The sequence below is a fragment of the Oreochromis aureus genome, linkage group 18 (assembly GCF_013358895.1).
Source record: "Oreochromis aureus strain Israel breed Guangdong linkage group 18, ZZ_aureus, whole genome shotgun sequence".
NCBI classification, from domain to species: Eukaryota; Metazoa; Chordata; class Actinopteri; order Cichliformes; family Cichlidae; genus Oreochromis; species Oreochromis aureus.
This window is the reverse complement of record NC_052959.1, coordinates 20,588,719-20,608,278: the sequence shown is the minus strand read 5'-3', so window position 1 is coordinate 20,608,278 and position 19,560 is coordinate 20,588,719. Positions and strand designations below refer to the sequence as shown.

General features: G+C 37.1%; 2 protein-coding genes across 6 annotated transcripts in view; both read right to left on the bottom strand.

Annotated features, from left to right (window-relative positions):
• Positions 1–19,553, bottom strand: part of LOC116335037 (chemokine XC receptor 1-like) — a 78,279-nt gene extending 58,726 nt beyond the window's left edge. The window contains exons 1-2 of one of the 5 annotated variants that reach the window (XM_039602263.1): positions 8,997–9,925; positions 7,769–8,823 (exon numbers count right to left, since the gene is read on the bottom strand). In XM_039602263.1, the coding sequence (XP_039458197.1) occupies positions 7,827–8,813 (987 nt within the window). In that variant the 5' untranslated portion in view covers positions 8,814–8,823; positions 8,997–9,925 and the 3' untranslated portion in view covers positions 7,769–7,826. Of the gene's footprint in view, positions 10,982–15,840; positions 17,787–17,927 lie in introns of those variants that run through there. The other 4 variants (XM_039602259.1, XM_039602260.1, XM_039602261.1 and 1 more) reach the window with 4 other exon arrangements.
• LOC120434353 (chemokine XC receptor 1-like) lies at positions 908–2,207 on the bottom strand. The gene is made up of 2 exons (XM_039602274.1): positions 2,188–2,207; positions 908–2,023 (listed from the first exon to the last, which is right to left on the bottom strand). Exon 2 carries the CDS (start codon positions 2,011–2,013, stop codon positions 1,000–1,002), a length of 1,014 nt encoding a protein of 337 aa, XP_039458208.1. The 5' UTR covers positions 2,014–2,023; positions 2,188–2,207; the 3' UTR covers positions 908–999.
• Positions 19,554–19,560: the final 7 nt, after the last annotated feature.

The window sequence follows — 19,560 nt, the reverse complement described above, 5'->3', positions numbered from 1 at the left end:
AAGAGACTGAAAGCAGCAACACTGATCTTCATTTTCATAAATCAGCACTTCAATATGCTGTTGCTTTCATCATTCTCATCTTCTGCATCATCCTGCCTGGAAACAGCTTCCTGATGTTGGCTCTTCAGATGGAACAAGCTTGGAAGATCACATCAGATATCTTACTTCTGCAGCTCACAGTTTCGAACTGTTGCTTCACTCTGACCTTCACTTTTGCAGCCTGTAATGAACTCCATGGCTGGATATTTAGAGAGTGGGCCTGTGGAGGGATTTATTATCTGGGACTGTACACCACCTTAGCGGTCTTCACTGCAATGTCTTTACATTATTATGTTACTGTGGTTCAGCCTTCATCTCTGTCTGCAGAGACCTCAAAAAAATATGGTGTCCTCCTTGGTGGGCAAAGCCAAAGCTGGTGTCACGATCACAACACTGATGTGGTCAAGTTCATGTAACTCATTAAATTAATAAATGCATTTGGAACAATTATATACACAGTTGTAAAAATAAATAAATGAATAGTAAAAAGAAGTATAGGGATAAAAATCAGATTAAATGCAATTTTAATTAAGTGGGCCGCTTCAAATGGCATGAAAATATAAAACGAGTCTACAGGGGTCACTGTGACTCAGTGAAACTGTGACAACGAACTTGTGTGTGGAGTCCATGTCACTCTAGGTATTACTCACTGTTTTTCCTCAGTGATCATGTTAATAGAGTTACACTTCATTCTGCTTTGACTACAGAAAATTGATGACAATTGGATATTTTCAGTCTAACCTAATGTTACATGTCACACATTTTAGAGAGAAAAGAAAAATAAAAACAGCTTCATTGGATTTTGACAGCATTTTATTATCTCCAGAAACAGTAAATGGAAGTACAGCATTAAAATGCACATCTTTACCCTTACAAATCTTTAGGCGATTATGCTGAAAATATGAAATTTAATAAATGCAAACTGTATTGTATGAAAGTATTTACAGACTGAATCAACGTTTAATTTAACGAGTGGCTGTTTAATGGAAGGTTTTGCAGTTCCAACTGAACAGCAGATCTCTGTGCAGTGAAATCTACAGTCTGACCAGTGTCTGTCTCTCTGTTCTTTCTGCACACATTTTCACACCGCAAAAGATTCAACAGATGCTTTCGCAACTTCTGTGAGAGCATACACAGCAGAGGGTTTACACAGCAATGAGAATATGCAAGTTTCTCACAAATGTGGTAAGCGATATAAAATGTTTTCTGTGCCTTACAATCTTTCGGTATATAGAAAGAGTTGATTAAAAGCATAATATGGTATGGCCCCCAGCAAATGAAAAAGGCTGCAACAATACACAACAGCACAACTACAGTCCTGAACTTCTTTCTGTTTAAACCTTGCAAAACTGTCTTGAGGATGGCAGAATAGCAGAAAATAATGATGACAAATGGGAGGAAGAATAGCAGTGACACTTGGAGATAACGTCCAAGCTTGTCTTCAAATTCAGGCTCGCAATAGTTTTTACCATACCAGTTTTCAACCTTTACTTTCACAGCATCACGCAGGGATGCTGAGATGCTGATGACCCAGGCAGCTATACAGGCACAAATTGCATACTTTTTCCTTTTAGCATGGTTGATCTTTAACTTGTGCAGCACCACAGCAATAAAACGATCCACTGTCATGGCAGTCAGCAGAATGACACTGCTGTACAAACCAACAAAGTATGCAGCAGTCATGAATTTGCAGACAAAGTCTCCAAAAACCCAGTGGTGTAGATGATCAACGGCCCAGAATGGAAGTGTGATGGTGAAGATCAAATCAGAGCAGGCCAGGTTCAGGATGAAAATATTCGTGATATTTTTCAGTTTCTCGTAGATGAAAAGAACACATAAGAGGAGACTGTTGCCTATGACACTGAGGATGAAGATCAAGATGTAGAGGGGACCAGTGATACCAGGAACATTAATATCACAAGGGTATGCAGCATCAGTACTCACTCCATCATAAGTGGATGTGAAGTTTGCCATTGTCAGTTTTCTGGAAAACATACATACAAAATAAAATGCAATTAAACACAATGACTGAGCAGTGTTCTCTAAAGTGACAGAAACTGTTGATTTTGTTACTAGTTTTTGTATAACATATAAACCCAAAGGGATCAATAAAGTACCAAATTTCAGAAAACAAACACAGCAACTTACCACAAACATCAGCTGTAAAGTCTTCTCTTGAATTGCACTATGATTAAAAAACCGGTGATGTTCTTGAGATATCTGATAGTTTGTCTTGTCGTTGAGCTAGAGTACCGCCCTAAAAAAAACACACCCTGAAAAAAAAGCTTGAGGAATCACTTTGTTTTATTTTCAATGTAAAAAAAGTGAAATATATGTTTAATTTTTTGCATACCCTTCTAATCAAAACAGACTCAATATTAGATGTAACTTTTGTTCTGTTTTGGGTTTTTTTTAAGGTATAAGTATATTGATGATCTAAAATAAGAAAATAAGCAGAAATCCCAGTACTGTTGGGAAGAAAGTATTTCTTGCAGAAAAATTAAACATGATATAAATACATATAAGTATGAGAACATAATATCAAACATAGATCATCAAATTGACATGGATTTATGATATTTCTAAGGCTGTGTAGAGCATAAAAAGTAGATGAACATAGTACATCAGTAAAAGGCTCTTGATCAGGAAACAGATAAAAAGAGGAAGAAAACTAGATGAAACGAGACATGTTACACATCACTGTTGTTAAAAAGAAGCCTCACACTCTTATTCTGTTTTTTTTTTTTCTGTTATACCTTTGCAGTACCTTGTAGGACCACACTCTGACCACACCAGCCTGATTTCTCTGAGATCTTATCATCTGCATGTGACACCAGAAATTTGGCATCGTTATCGCCGGGTTGCAGGGACAGCAGTCAAAGCAGAGAAGGCCCGGTCTCCCTCTCCCTAGACATCTCCTCTGTCTTGTCAGGGGAACACCAAGGTGTTCACAGATCAGCCGAGAGATACAGTCACTCCAGCATTTCCTGGGTCTGCCCCAGAGTCTCCTTTTGATGGGCCCGAACCTCCTCAACCGGATCCTTTCAATGTGGAGGATTAGCCCCTTTCCCTTGGCCAAACTCCTCACCCTATCTCTGAGGGAGAGGCCAGCCATCCTTTGGAGAAATCTCATCTGCACCACTTGTATCAGCGATCTTGTTCTTTCAGAGTTTTCTAGGTATTACTCACTGTTTTTCCTCGGTGATCATGTTAATAGGGTTACACTTCATTCTACTTTGACTACAGAAAACTGATGACAATGGAATATTTTTCAGTCTAACCTAATGTTACATGTCACACATTTTAAAGACAAGAGAAAAATAGAAACAGCTTCATTGGATTTTGACAGGATTTTATTATCTCCAGGAACAGTAAATGAAAGGGCAGCATTAAAATGCACATCTTTGCCCGTACATATCTTTGGCTTGAAACATTAAAAAGTGAAAAAGTAAGCGATGATTTTAAGCAATTATGCAGAAGATGTGAACTTAAATAAACTGTATTGTATGAAAGTATTTACAGACTGAATCAATGTTTAACTTAATTGACTGTGCAGCACCACAGCAATGAAACGATCCACTGTCATGGCAGTCAGCAGAATGACACTGCTGTACAAACCAACAAGATATGCAGAAGTCGTGAATTTGCAGACAAAGTCCCCAAACACCCAGTGGTGTAAATGATCAACAACCCAGATTAGAAGTGTGATGGTGAAGATCAAATCAGAGCAGACCAGGTTCAGGATGAAGATATTTGTGATATTTTCAGGTTGTCGTAGATGAAAAGAACACATAAGAGGAGGCCGTTGATGCTGATGATGAAGACCAAGATGAAGAAAAACTGCTGTCAGCTTCACAAAAATGTTCAACATGATCATTCGCTCTTTCATCAGTTGATGTTAACCCCACCACAAATTTTTAAAATGTTATTAAACACAATGACTGAGGAGTTCTTTATAAAATGAAAGAAAATTTTGATTTTACTTTTAGTTTTTGTATAGTAGTAAGCAATGAAAAGTAATTCATTTCCAAATTCAGAGTATAAATAGTATTGATTAACTTACAGCAAACATCAGTTGTCATGCCTTGTGCAGAGTTGCACTGTGGTGGAAAAAACTGTGATGTTCTCAAGATAACTGATAGCTCTGTTTTTTTTCACATAAAGTTACAGATACAGGCTTAAAAAAACACATTACGAACAAAATAAATCAATAACCCAAGGCCTAGCAATTTCTTCTTGTTCTCTGCGTGAAATATGAGTCTGAAACCTCTACATCAACCAAAATCTATGCAATATGCTGTACCTGAGTCCAAGTTTTCAAAAGGAGATGCTGGATTTTCTATTGATGTCAGAGTACATAGACCAAAATGACTGCCATTGCAACTTGGACATTTTCTGACCACAAGAGCGCTTAAGTGATATTTTAGATAAGATATTCTGTGTCTATTTTAAAACTCAGATTGTTTCTTCAATATTAGATTCGTATCTTCAGTTTAGTAATTTTAACACTTTTAAACCAAACATTTTATTCAATGTCTTTTGTAGTGGATACCAGGAGTTATTAACTCCCATTTGTGAGGGAGACAAAGTATTTTACCCAGAAATTTAGAAGAGGAGTCATATAGCTGTGTTAGGACGACTTGGAGAGGGCCAGATATTATTAGAGCAGGAAAGGTCAAAGGACATATTAGCATTCGAGGAGCCTGAGCAGAGACAAAGTGAGCACACCCACAACCCATTTTGGATAAGAAGTTCGTGCAAGCCAGGGCTCTGAAGTTTTGTCTACAATATGTAGACTCGAAGTTGATGTTTTTAGCTAAATTCAGTTCTGATTACATCAGTCAGTAGTTTTTGAAACTGTCAAAGCAGACAAAACAACGACGGGTACTCATCTCTGAAATCGACCAAAACATTCTGGAGCTGAAAACAGTCTTCACATTGTTCATATGTTCATATCTATGGCGTGAATTGGATCCAGATATACTGGCAGTTAGTTTATTTTTTAAGCTGAGACAGATTTTTCAAGATTAGGCAGTCTGTCAAATAACAAATCCGAATAATTCTTTTTTTTTGATGGGGAAAAGAATAATGCCCTGTGGCTGAAGAGACCTCTCTTAAACAGAGTACAACAAGGCTACATCAATGTGTAGAGACCAGGTGTTTATAGATGAGCAGTTGTTTCCCTTCCCACAACTTCAGAGCCGAAGTTTACACAGTAATTATTATGCATAATAAACTTCAGATTTTGTTATTTTGCCCCAGCTCAGTCTTCTCAAAACCTGGGAAGTCCTTCTCTGAGCTTTCAACTTCCTTTTTTAATCAAAAAGCAACTATAAGAAGTTAATTTCTTAAATGATGATTTAGTGCTCAGATGTGTTTTTCTTCTAACTCTTTTAATATTCATGAAATAAAATAAATACATTGCATCGCATGATGATGATGATGATGATGATTATTAATAGTAGTAGTAGTATTCTATCAAGCAAGAGCCGATATCCAGTGTTGGAAAAAACGATGCTACATATTTCTTTCATTCAAAGCATTTAATTCATCCAAAAATTTAAATATCAAAGCTGTTTGTTTGTTCTGGGTCTCAGAAGGATTTATAAAAACTGGGCAATCTTTCTTTTTACTTTGATAAGAAATAATTGTCTATAGGTATGCTGTTCTAATCAAAGCTGACAGCAGAGCACAACATAGATTAATGAATATATTAATTAATCAATAAAGATTAATGAACACTTAAAAAAAAACACATTTTTAAATTAACATAAATGAGAGACATAAAGGAGACTCATATCTGTGATCACTACAGAAATCAGGTGAACAGGAAAAGAAATGTGCACTGAGCAGCAGGAGAGGGAAAACCTCAAAATGATAACCTGTATTATGTAAGGCTGTTATCAGACCTAAGTCTTTGAAACTCAAGTCACAAACTAACTAATCACATATCAGTTCCTTAGTTCAGGAAGCTGTGGTTACATTTCATTACACAGGAAAAGGCTTTTTCAGCAGCAAGTTGGTTGACTCAGAAGAAAATCTGTACAACCTAACTAGCCAACGCAATATGTTACATTATAATATCTTAAAATAATCAAGGCTTCTTAGGAACTTTATTCCGACGTAAAGTCCATACATTCTGTCTCAGTTGTTAACTGACTAGGGAGGTAATGTGTTTTCAGCCATTGTGCTTATGGTTTACACACATCACAACTAAAACAAACCATATGTTGCCTGAAATGAAGGCCCTTTTGATGCTTCTGTTTCTGTATGTTTGTGTATGAATGTGACCCCAGCTCTGACACCAACAGTGGAAATGATTAAACCAACAGATTATGATTAACAACCTTTACAGTCACTGATGAGTTCTGTTTTTTCTTGAGAATTTGTGAGGATGTCTCTGAAGCATTCAAGATAACTTGAATTTTGTTATTTTAAATCTGATATTAAGAGCTGCTTGAGTACATCTCCCCAACAGGCTTCGCATCAGTAGGCGAAGATGAGGTTAACCAGAGATCTGCATGGTAAGTAAACTGTTCACACATGCAAATAAGTACATTTGGCTTAGAGAACAATGTCCTTTATTTAAGACATACAACATGATTTTATGAGTAATTTGCTTATTTAGGCATATTAGTTACTGACTTGGAGGGCAACCTGCCACACTTGCCTTGTATGTCCTGACCCATTGCAGATTCCTTACTGGTGTATCAGTTGATATGCCCTTGGATATCCCTGCCTGTTCCAGTCTCACTTCTTGAAGAAATGTAACTATTTATTTAAGTTTGTGGAGATAAAGTCACCCTCTACCAGGAAACAACATAAAATAACCTGGGTTTTTATTAGTTCCATTTCACTGCATGTGCCCTCCATAGCAGATTCAAGCTAAGTACATTAATTAGAATTAGAATTTAGATTCAAATATTTGTATTCTTATGTAGTAATATTATTTTAACATTATATTAATATAGCACGAGATTCAGTTACCTTTATACTAAAATGGTTAGTAGAATTGTACTAACCAAGGAGCTACTTTTTACTTTCTAACTTTGAGTACATTTTAGAGCTTCTACTTTTTCACACTTGCAGTTTTGTTTTGTTTTGTTTTTTTACTTGAGTAAAGAAGTTGTTTCAGAACTTTGTCCCCAGCAGTCTTCAACTCAGGTATCTGTACTTCTACCTAAGTAAAGAAAGTCTATACTTTTGCCACTTCTGTTCAGGCTGACAATTAATGCATGTAATTATACAGGATTTACTCTCCTCTGAGACTGAGCCAAATGCTGCAAAACTGATCGCACACAAGTTCAAATAGATAATGACCCAAAGCATACTGCAAGCAAATTAAAGAGTACTTTTAATTTATCTTCCAATGGTCAAGTCAGTCACCTGATCTTAACCCAATAGACAATGCTTGTTGACAAAGTCAAAGCTGTGACTCTCAAACAGAAAGTAAAGGTGGCTGAAATGGCAGAAAATGACTATCAGTGATATATTTTCAAATATAGCATACCTTTGAAATGAATTTTATATACCACAAGTAGCAGTGAAATGAATATTTATATATACTCCTGGCAACAAACTACAATCTGGTAGAAGGTTCCGCATCATCCGGGCAGGACAGAGAGACTCTTTACCTTGTTACATTAAATTCAAAAAGTTATAATGTCAATGGAAGATGTAATAACTGACTATCTCACTCTGTATATACTATTTAACATTAAATAAACCCAGTTTTTTGTTATAAAAGTATTTACAGATTAAATCTGTATTAAATTTACATAAATAATTTAAACAGCAGAGCTCTGTACACTGAAAGCTACATTCTGAGTAACAGAAGTGTTGAGGCTGCTGCTTCTCTCTCTCTTCTTCCTGCTCACATTTTCACAGCGCAAGAGATTCAACAGATGCTTTCGAAACTTCTGTGAGAGCATATACAGCAGAGGGTTCATACAGCAGTGAGAATAGGCAAGCATTTCACTAATATGGTAGGCAACTGCTAACTGTTTCTGTACCTTACAATCTTTGTTTGTATTGAGAGCCTTGATTAAAAGCATAATATGGTATGGCCCCCAGCAAATGAAAAAGACTGCAACAATACACAACAGCACAGCTACAGTCTTGTGCTTCTTTCTGTTTAAAGCTTGTAAAAGTGTCATGAGGATGGCAGAATAGCAGGAAATAATGATGGCAAATGGGAGGAAGAATAGCAGTGACACTTGGAGATAATGTCCAAGCTTTTCTTCAGATTCATCATAGCAATAGTTTTTACCATAAAAGTTTTCAACCTTTACTTTCACAGCATCACTCAGGGATGCTGAGATGCTGATGACCCAGGCAGCTATACAGGAACAAATCGCATACTTTTTCCTTTTAGCATGGTTGATCTTTAACTTGTGCAGCACCACAGCAATAAAACGATCCACTGTCATGGCAGTTAGCAGAATGACACTGCTGTACAAACCAACAAAGAATGCAGCAGTCACGAATTTGCAGACAAAGTCCTCAAAGACCCAGTGGTGTAGGTGATCAACAGCCCAGAACAGAAGTGTGATGGTGAAGATCAAATCAGAGCAGGCCAGGTTCAGGATGAAAATATTCGTGATATTTTTCAGGTTGTCGTAGATGAAAAGGACACATAAGAGGAGACTGTTGCATATGATACTGACGATGAAGATCAAGATGTAGAAGGGACCAGTGATACCAGGAACATTAGTATCACAAAGGTATGCAGCACCATCACTCACTCCGTCATAAGTGGATGTGAAGTTTGCCATTTTCAGTTTTCTGGAAAACATAAACACAAACCCACATTTTAAAAACGTAATTAAACACATTAACTCAACACTTTTCTGTAAACAGAAACTGTTGATTTTAGTTTAAGTTTCTGTATTTTAGGTAAATATAAAAAAGTAATTATGAACCGCAATTGTAATAAAAACAAGTACTGATCAACTTACCGCAAACATCAACTGCCACGTTTTGCGTTGACTTGCACTGTGATGTAAAAGCTGTGATGTTCTTGAGATAAGTAATAGTTCCTTTCCTCATTTCACTTCACACGAAGTCAGAGATACCGCCCTTAACATAAACCACATCTTGAAAAAATAAATAAATAAAATCCAAAAAACATTTTTTAAATAACATTGATCTTCTCTTTTAATATTTTTGACATAATTTTACACAAAAAATGTCTGCAAGTGTATAAAATATAACATAAATAAAAATGTAAGCTTTTTTTATTATGTATTTATTTGTGTGTTGTTATGTATGGCATAGTCAGTAGATCAACATGCTATCAAAACTACTACATTAACACAGCACTGAAAGGTTCTTTGAATTAGAATTAAGGATTAGATAATCACAGGTAACTACATCGAAAAAACATTATGTAATCCAACATGTTACACAACCTCACCCACTGTATTCTTCTTGTTTCAGTTACCCCTCTGTAACTCTGTAACTGCTAGGACGTCACTCTGACCACATCAGCCTGAATTCTCTCAGATCTTACAATCTGCATGACGCACTTCACTGCTAACTAGATGTTTTCTGCATATAAGTTTTCTGCACTTCCACTGTACATTTTCTCCTTCCTATTTCCACATCATAATGAACACCCCCAAAATTATCTTTAGACATTATAACTTAAACTGCTACATACATACAGTCCAGAAGTTCACGCTAGCTATTAACACTGCAGACAGCAACACTACCACTGGGAACAGTTGTTTAGGAATAACATGTTGGCAGTTAATTCTTGATTGAAGCAGATTTTTATTGTACATGTTGCAAAGTCACAATAAAGATAAAAATATTCTTCTTATAAGAATCATGAATTCATGTTAGAAATTTTGAGAACTGCCCTTGTTAATGAAAAAGATGTCTTTCTTCATCACAGCACCTCTGACAGCTCTTCAGCATTTGTTAACGATGTCACTGTGAGCTGGTTTTGCCTACTGTGAAAGCTGTTGTTGTTGTTGTTTGGGGGGCCTGAAATCTTTAGGAGATTTTTTAGGTGGCTTTTGACTTTAACCCCCACAATCACAGGGTTAAGGCAGCATTGCAAAAAGGCAAAAAGTCGAGTAATCTCAAGCGCATAATCCAGGTTTTTGCTATATTGACAATCGTCCTCTAATGAGTCACTTTCTCTCGGCCAGTAGGAAAATGACTGCAGAAATATCACTACATTGTAAGGTACCCATCCAACAAGGAAAACAACCATGAGAATAAAAATTAGTTTCAAAGTTTTGTTTCGTCTTCTTTGCACAGGATGAAGCAACCTGCACATAATATGAGTGCAGCACAACATGAATACCACTGAGGTAATTATAAAGAGGACGTTTTGCTGGTAGATTCCCCACAAGCTCCAAAAAGAATCTGCATATACACAGTACTTTGACTCTGCAACTTTGCTGGCAGCGAAGGCTAGACTGGAAACCAGGATGCTAACTACCCAAATGATCGCAGATGCTACAATACTGTAATAGCCTGTGGTGGAAACAATGTCAGACAGAGGATTTATAACAGCTATATAGCGGTGAGCAGTCATCAGGATGAGGAGGATACCGCTGCTGTAGAATCCAAGGCAGAAGATAAAGTTCACTATTTTGCATGCATGCTCCCCTAAGGTCCATCCGTGCATGTTGTAGTAAGCCCAGAAGGGCAGAGAAGCTGTGAAGAAGAGATCTGATACAGCCAGATTCAGGATGAAGGTGTTGGTGAGGGATTTCAAATTCTCAAACTTGACCAGCACCACGAGGACCAGGATGTTGCCAAAGATGCTGAGGATCACCACAATGGAGAAAAACACTGGAGTGAAGATCGCTCCAAATTGGATGACACCTGTTTTGTTGCAGAGTTCATCGTAGTCATAATCATAGCTGTACGAGGTTGAGTCAAGGCTGGTGGTGGTAGTATCTACGGAATCCATTGTATCCACTTTCTTCCAGCATAAAGAGAAGTTTTAAAAAAGGCTGTTAGACAGGTAAATCAAGTAGGTCAAATTTCACAGTCTTACTTAAGGAATTATAATTTTAACACATGACACTTATTTTGTGGCACAATTCATCCTCATAGTAATCATTATAGTAGCTGTCCAAGGTAAAGTCATAGTAATCATCATAGCTGTACAAAGTGGAGTCCATTGTATCCACTTTCTTCAAGCACAAGAACAAAATCTATATTAGTTAGTCAAAAAAAAAAGCTGCACAGTAAGACATGATGACATTACCACAACTTCAACTTCATTCGATGTTAATCTATCACGCTCTTTGACTCTGACTACATTCACATATTGTTGTTTCATCACATTATGCTAGTGATATTTAGCCGCTAATTAAAGTTTTGGATTCATTTGCTGAAGTTAAGATTTCTGTCTCCATCCCAGTGCAGCGGAAGCTGATTTACATTTTGCTCTGAGATTCATTCAAATTCTTCTAAATCCTGTATGGTCCCAGAAATATGTCCATCTTGCTTCTTTTCACGTTTAATATTCATGGAAAGGATTTTTGTAAAATGTATTAATGTTATCACGTTTATTACCTACAAATTCAACAAAATTTCTGATTTTTTTGGAATTCATATTAGGCAACAAAGCACGACATGAAAAAAAGATTCATGAAAAATTCAACAACAAGCATCTTTTTCCAGTAATAGTTTTTATGTTACTTTAGATAATAATGGTCTGTTAACAAAGATATGTTTTAGATCAGTGAGCAGCTTTTGTATTAAAATTGTTCAGAAAAAGAAATAAAACAGAGGTTAATCAGTCCATACATATTATTTAAATCATGAACTCAGAGTTGTGACTACCAAGAGGAACAATGTTCAAGAAATTAACCTCAGTTCACATCTAAATCTCATTTTTACCCACACGTACAGGTGCAGTTCAAAATGGGGCTGCAAGAATAACCACAGCAAACATATTGGTAGAGCTCACCATCAAAAGTACCCAGCCAACACCACTTTAGGCCTTCAACTTCTAAATGGGACAAAGAGACTAAGAAAACAGTCAAACAGGCTTATACTGTAATTAATCATATTTACAGTATAGCTCACTTATTAATTAATATTGCAGCTACACAAAATACCTCCTTCCATTGGAGCTAAAAGTATACAAAAGTCAGCTGTCCAGTTTATATGCAAAATATACAAAACAAAACTTAATGAAAAATACAAAAAAATTACAATTTCAAAAACAATCACTCAAAAAAATATGCAAAGCAAAAATGATTGAAATGCCTTCAGTTTAGTACAGAATGAAAGCAAACCTACAAAGAGTGGGTAACTAACCACCCAGGCTTACTATAAACAATTTAGCTGGTACCGCTTTTCATGCACCATCACTGAGTTTGTTTGAAAGTACTCGAAACCAATTAGATGCAGTAAATTTGATGTAAAATTTCCATGTGGCTCTAACATTGCAACAAGTTTATAGTACATAGAAATTTGATAGCTTCTTCTGAAACAGGGAGGAGGTGACCTATACAGTGGGCTTATAACTATGAGCTATAAGCAAAACAGTAAACATCTGCAACACAAGGTCCAAAAAGCACAAATACAATAAGCAGCAATGTTTTAAATCCAGACAGAGGCAGCAGAGAGAAAAACCAGACTCAAACCTGTGACGGCTACAAAAATCAGGTGAATAAGAAACAAGATGTGCACTGAGCAACAGGAGAGAAGACCCCTAATATCAGACTATCATTAGAGCCAAACCTGTGATACACGAGTCACATACTAATCAGATATTGGTCCCTTGCTTCAGGAAACTGTGGTTACATTTCAGTACAGAGAAAAGAGTTTCTGTAGTAACAAGTTGTTTTACTCAGAAGACTCTTCTACCTAATGCAGTATGTTGCATTATATTATAATATAGGAACTTTATTCTGCCGTGTAAACTTTATATTCTCTCTTGGGTTTTTAGCTTAATATTAACATTACTATTGCTTTTCACATTCAGTCTGATGTGACAACTATATATTTTCTCACAGTGGTTATCTTGCCATTGACGTAACATACGTTTGCAGCAACGATGCTTGTGGTTTGTTGGTTGTTTGTTTGGTTTTACTTTTCTGCCCCAGAGGGATACATACTTTGTAACAAACTACTTGCAAGTTACAATGTTTATTAATGCGATCCTAGCTCTGACACAGGCAGTGGAAATGATTAAACCAGCAGAAAAAATTGGAAAAAAATTAACTCACATTTTTCTCTATATTCTTGACAACGTGTAAAGATATCTCTGAAGCATGCAAAATAGCTTGGATTTCTCTATTTGATATGCAGAATTGCCTGACAACATCTACACCATGACCTCCTCTTGATCAGTGGGAGCTCACCAGTCGTGGAGTTTAATCACAGATCTGCATAGTAAGTAAACTGTCACACATACAATAACTCACGTATGCCTTTAAATATAATGTCTTTAATGTGTGCCATGCAGCATCATTTTATGACTATATTGTTAATGTAGGCATGTGAGTCTGGTTTCCAGGTGTTTGGTGGCTAATCTAAGCTTACATGACTTCCACTTTCCCACACTATGAATGTGTGATGTTGCAATGTTGGGAAAAGAAAAATATGGAGAAGGAGAGACACTGCTCATGATCCAAAGCATACCATTTTATCTGGGAGGCATGGTGGAGATAGTGTTATCACATGGACATGTATGGCTGCCGGTGGAAGCAGGTCACTAGTGTTTAATGAGGATGTGACTGCTGATAGAAGCAGCAGGATGACGTCTCTGATGAAGTAATTAGGGTATCTTTGTTTGAGGCTAATCACACTCTTTTACACTCTTCCTCTGAACTTCCATCTGTGTCTGCTTTGTGATAATATATTACAGAGCAGTAACAAAGTACTGTATTTAAGTAGAATTTTTCATTTTTCATCAGCAGTCCAGTTTCATTGCTGTATATCCTGGTGGTGTGGATCAGTGAATCGATGTCTCGCTCACTCTTGACATACAGCTTGATGTCATCCATGTACAGGAGGTGGCTGACAGCTGCTCCATTCCATAGTCGGTATCCGTAGCCAGTCTTGTCAGTGATCTCACTGAGGGGGTTCAGGCCTATGCAGAACAGCAGTGAGGACAGAGTATCTCCTTGGCAGAGCTCGCACTTGATTGCGACTTGTGCTGTGGGCTTGAAGTCTTATACACCACATTCCCATCGAGTTCTTGATAAAGGCTCTTAGGGTCCTGATGATTTTGTATAGTTCTAGGCATTCCAGGATCCAGGTGTGGGGTATCGAGTCATAGGCCTTCTTTAGCCAATCCAAGCAGTGCACAGGTTGGTCAGCCTATAGTCTTGCAGTCTCAGGCAACTGCTCTGTCTACCAGTAGCTGGTGTTTTGCGCCTCTGGTGTTCTTGCCAATTTCTTTCTGTGCCCCACTTAAGAGCTCATATTACCCCAGTTCTTCAGCAGCTTCACTGGTTGCCCATAGAAGCCAGGATAAACTTTAAAATCAAACTTCTCACATACAAGTGTATCCATAAATCTGCTCCTTCCTATTTGTGTGACCTGCTTCATATCACCACTGTTTCCCGCCCTCTCAGATCCTCATCTGCTATTCATCTTACTGTTCCGTACGTACGTCTTATCACTCTGGGGAACAGAGCCTTCAGTCGCTCTGCTCCTCGGCTCTGGAACACTCTTCCTCCAGCCAGAAGAAATATAGACTCTCTTCCCGTATTTAAGTCACAGTTAAAAACACATCTGTTCAAACTGGCTTATTCGCTTTAGTGCTGATTTTATATGTTGTCAAGTTCTGTTTTGCAATTTTAACTTATTTTATGTATTTTATGACTATTGCTCCTTTTATTAATTTTGTTCTTCTGTAAGGAGACCTTGAATTTCCTAGTTCCCAGTTTCCAGTTAAAGTTGTGTTTTTCTTGTGTTTAGCATTTTTGTCACAGCAAAATAAATCTGCCTTCCTTAGTTAATCATTTTGAGTTTCGAGTCTTGCATTTGGGGCCTCCTTCTCCCTCCTACACAGCACTCACATGACATTAGGTGTGGAGGCAAAATTCACCTTCTACAATGTAAGCAACAAAAAATCAAATTTTTAAAATTCTCTTTCACTGCTTGTGTTCTTCCTTTAAGGTGAGTAGATTCAGAAAACATAGAATTTAGATTAGACTAACATTTGTAGTCTCATGTAGTAATGTTATTTTATTATCATTTCTATAAGGAGAGATCACTTGGAAAAATTGAACATGATTTATTGTGAAAAAGAAATTAATGTAATTCGCGATGAGACTCTGATAAATCCCCAGAGTCTAGACACTGGAGTGAAGATGAAGACTGAGGCTTGAATAGAGCTTTGGCTGAGGTGCCTGAGGTGGAGATGGGGAGGATAGGAGGTGGGTTGCACGAAAAGAGACTCAAAGAAATCAGTTATGTCAGTATTGAGATTGACAGCATGGGAAAGCAGTCGTCATGTAAAGAAAGAAGAACAGAAATATTAATATTAATATTGCAAAAGGTTTAGTTGCTTTTGCAAAGTAGCTTCAAGGAGCTACTTTTTACATTTTTCTTACTTTTAATAGATTTCAGAGCCTTTACTTTCTATTTTTAGGGGCGATCATGGCTCAAGAGTTGGCAGTTCGTCTTTTAATAGGAAGGTTGCCAGTTTGAGCCCCAGCTCTGACAGTCTCGGTCATCGTGTCCTTGGGCAAGACACTTCACCCGTTGCCTACTGGTGGTGGTCAGAGGGCCCGGTGGCGCCAGTGTCTGGCAGCCTCGCCTCTGTCAGTACGCCCCAGGGTGGCTGTGGCTACAATGTAGCTTGCCATCACCAGTGTGTGAATGTGTGTGTGAGTGGATGAATGACTGAATGTAGTGTAAAGCGCTTTGGGGTCCTTAGGGACTAAGTAAAGCGCTATACAAATACAGGCCATTTACCATTTATTTTTACCTAAATAAAGAAGTTGACTCAGTACTTTAACTTTTACTGGAGTATTTTTTTTATGCAGGTGTCTGTACTTCTACTTAAATAAAGAATGTCATTACTTTGCCACTGCTCTGTTTTGTATCTTACACTGTGATTAATGTTAAATGATCAATGATTTCCCTTCCCTTGAGTCTTTTTCAGGTGGAGTGGTGGCTCCACCTTTGGGAGGACTATTACTTTCTAGGCATTCCTTCTCAAAACAAGTATATAGAATACAATTTTAATTAAAGGGGCCACTTTAAATGATGAGGCAAGTGCAATAATATGACAGAGATCTTAAATTACATTAAGTGAGCCTACAGGGGTCGCTGAGAGTCAATGAAACAAAAGGTCACAGCAAATACTGTTGCTTGCATAACATCAACATTTTCTTTCTTAAATGATATATCTGCACATCTGCATTACATAAATTTGTCTATTAAGCACCTACCCTATGTCACTCTAGGTACTGCTCATTGTATTGCATATCACACTAGTTTGACTCCACCTGGGATGGTGTTAATGGAATCATTTCACATGCCACAGAAAAGACACATTTTCCCATGAGACAGCAGAAAAGTCAAAAAAGCTTCACTGGATTTAAGCAACATTTTAAAAAGAAGAAACAGAAAATGATGGTGCAGCATAAAATACACATTTTTACACACATACATCCTTTAGTTGGCACATTAAACACCTGAAAAATAGATGTATATTGTTTCAAGAGAATATATAAAAGATGTAAATTCAAATGAAAGTATTTACACACTGAATCAACAGCTCATTTGTGCCTGCTTAATGGATCAGTGTTCAGTTACTCTTAACAACAGAGCTCTCTGCTGTGAAAGCTACATTCTGAATAACAAAAGTCTTCTGACTGGTGTCTTTTTCTCTGTTCTTCCTGCACAGTTTTTCACAGCACAAAAGATTAAACAGATGCTTTTGCGAATCCTGTGAGATCATATACAGCAGAGGGTTCATACAGCAGTGAGAATAGGCAAGCATTTCACTAATATGGTAGATGATACTCAAGCACCCCTGTGCCTTGCAACCTTTGGGTGTATAGAGAGAATTGATTAAAAGCATAATATGGTATGGCCCCCAGGAAATGAAGAAGGCTGCAACAATACACAACAGCAAAGCTACAGTCGTGTGCTTCTTTTTCTTTAAACCTTGTAAAACTGTCTTGAGGATGGCAGAATAGCAAAAAATAATGATTGCAAATGGGAGGAAGAATAGCAGTGACACTTGGAGATAACGTCCAAGCTTTTCATCAGATCCATCCTCACAATATTCAAAACCATCCCACTTTACCACCTTTACTTTCATAGCATCACTCAGGGATGCTGAGATGCTGATGACCCAGGCAGATATACAAGCACCGACTGCATACTTCTTTCTAGCATGGTTGCTCGGCCACTTGTGCAGCACCACTTTAATAAAACGATCCACTGTCATGGCAGTCAGCAGAATGACACTGCTGTACAAACCAACAAAGAATGCAGCAGTCATAAATTTGCAGACAAAGTCCCCAAAGACCCAGTGGTGTAAATGATCAACGGCCCAGAATGGAAGTGTGATGGTGAAGATCAAATCAGAGCAGGTCAGGTTTAGGATGAAAATATTTGTGACTCTTGTCAGTTTCTCGTAGATGAAAAGAACACATAAGAGGAGGCCGTTGCCTATGACACTGATGATGAAGATCAAGATGAAGAGTGTCCCAGCTGAAATTGGAAAGTCAGTCTCACAAAGATAGGCAGCCTCATCACTCACTTCGTCATTGATTGTGAAGGTGTTTGCCATTGTTAATTTTCTAGAAAACATAAACACAAAGCTAGATTTCTTTTCTCTAAAATGACACAAATTTTTGCTGTTAGTTTTAGTTTGTTTCATGTTACATAAACCATGCATTCTAGTAAAGTACAAAATTAGAGGAGCAAACACAACAACTTACTTCAAGCATCACCTGTCAAGTCTTCTGTTGAATTGAGCTGTGCTGACAAAGCTGTAATGTACTTAAACAAATCATTGTTCCTCTTTTTGTTTTAAATTAAGTCAGAGATGCCTCCTTACCAAAGATCACATTTTTAAAAAAAAAAAGTGCAATCCTTTTCTCACATTGAAACTGAAAGTTGAAAATGAAACTCAAACTGACTGTTTGGAACACAAATGTTTGAATATTTTTTTCTCATACTTATCAGGGACATATAACTGTGCACAAACATGCTGCACAAATCAGAACGCACATAAACATAGATGTATGATTGTTTTTTGTAAAGCATGAAAATGCTGACTATATAATTTTTTTAAAAGCACGATACCAACCATTGTGTTGGTAAGAAAGTATTTCCTGCCGATAAAATGAAATGGGTCCATGATATAATCAAAGTGACAGATTTATGATATCTCTGATGGTATGCCCAGTGTAGTAGATCAACATCTAAAGTTTTCAGTTGTAAAACTGCACCGTTCTACAGCAGGAATAGATAACTACGAAAAACTACATGAAAGATACTAAATGAAGCACATCATATTACACATCAATTAACTTAGAATGGTCCAGATATGCGATACAGAAGTCAGTGTTGACTATTAAGAATGCAGGCAAAAAGACTAACACCATGTTCGCAGGTAATTCCCAAGTGAAACTAGATTTAAAAGAAGACTGAATTTCTCAAACTGAAATTTGAAATCAGAGTGTGGTAACATATTAGGCAAACAAAGAGAGAAGTCAATAAGCTGCTGATCAGTTTATGCATATAATTTAAATCATCAACTGAGAGTCAGCCTCTTCTCATACAGAGAGATATACAAAAGCAGGAGTACCAACATTCAGCAACTATGTTTCAAACTGAGACCAAGGCAGCGGATAAATAAACAAAACCGTGACAGCTACAGAACTCCAGGTGTCCAGGTCTGACCAAAAAAGTCACTGTGCCTTCACCCGAATTCTACTGACACACACAAAAGTAAATCAAATACCCACTAGTTATTGCAGTAACAACCAAGCCCATGTTAATTATTCAGTTCATAATGCGAGACATTTCTTTTTGCCTTTGTAATGAAATAGTAAAAAGAGTTCACTTTAATTCCATACCCATATAAGATCCAGTCATTTTTTCAAAAACATTTTCCTATATTTCTATTTGAAACCTTTAGATTTTAATTATTACATAAATCACTTCTCATTACTATGTTGTCACCTTACTTAAAAGAGATAAAATGCCACTGAGAGCTTACCGTGTGCTTGCACTCCATGTCACTTTAGGTACTGCTCAGTGAGTCTCTCCATGATTGTGTTATTGCACTCATACTTGACCAGTTTGACTCTATCAGCAATCACAAAAATCTGCTGTCAGTGCATTTTTTTTGGTAACCCAGTCTATCCTGGCATACCATAAGAACAGAGAAGTGAAAATAGCTTCAACAGATTCTAGCAACATTTTCTTTTTTAAAGGCACAGCTGATGTGGTGAAATACACATCTTTACACAGATAAATCTTTGACTTTGCACATTTAAAAAAACAAAAACATGGATGTATATAATTTCAGGAGAATATTTAAAAGATGTCAAATCAAATAAAAAT

Bases quoted from the DNA above. Each gene is read 5' to 3' on its own strand.
- LOC120434353 (XM_039602274.1), bottom strand. From the start codon at position 2,013: ATGGCAAACTTCACATCCACTTATGATGGAGTGAGTACTGATGCTGCA.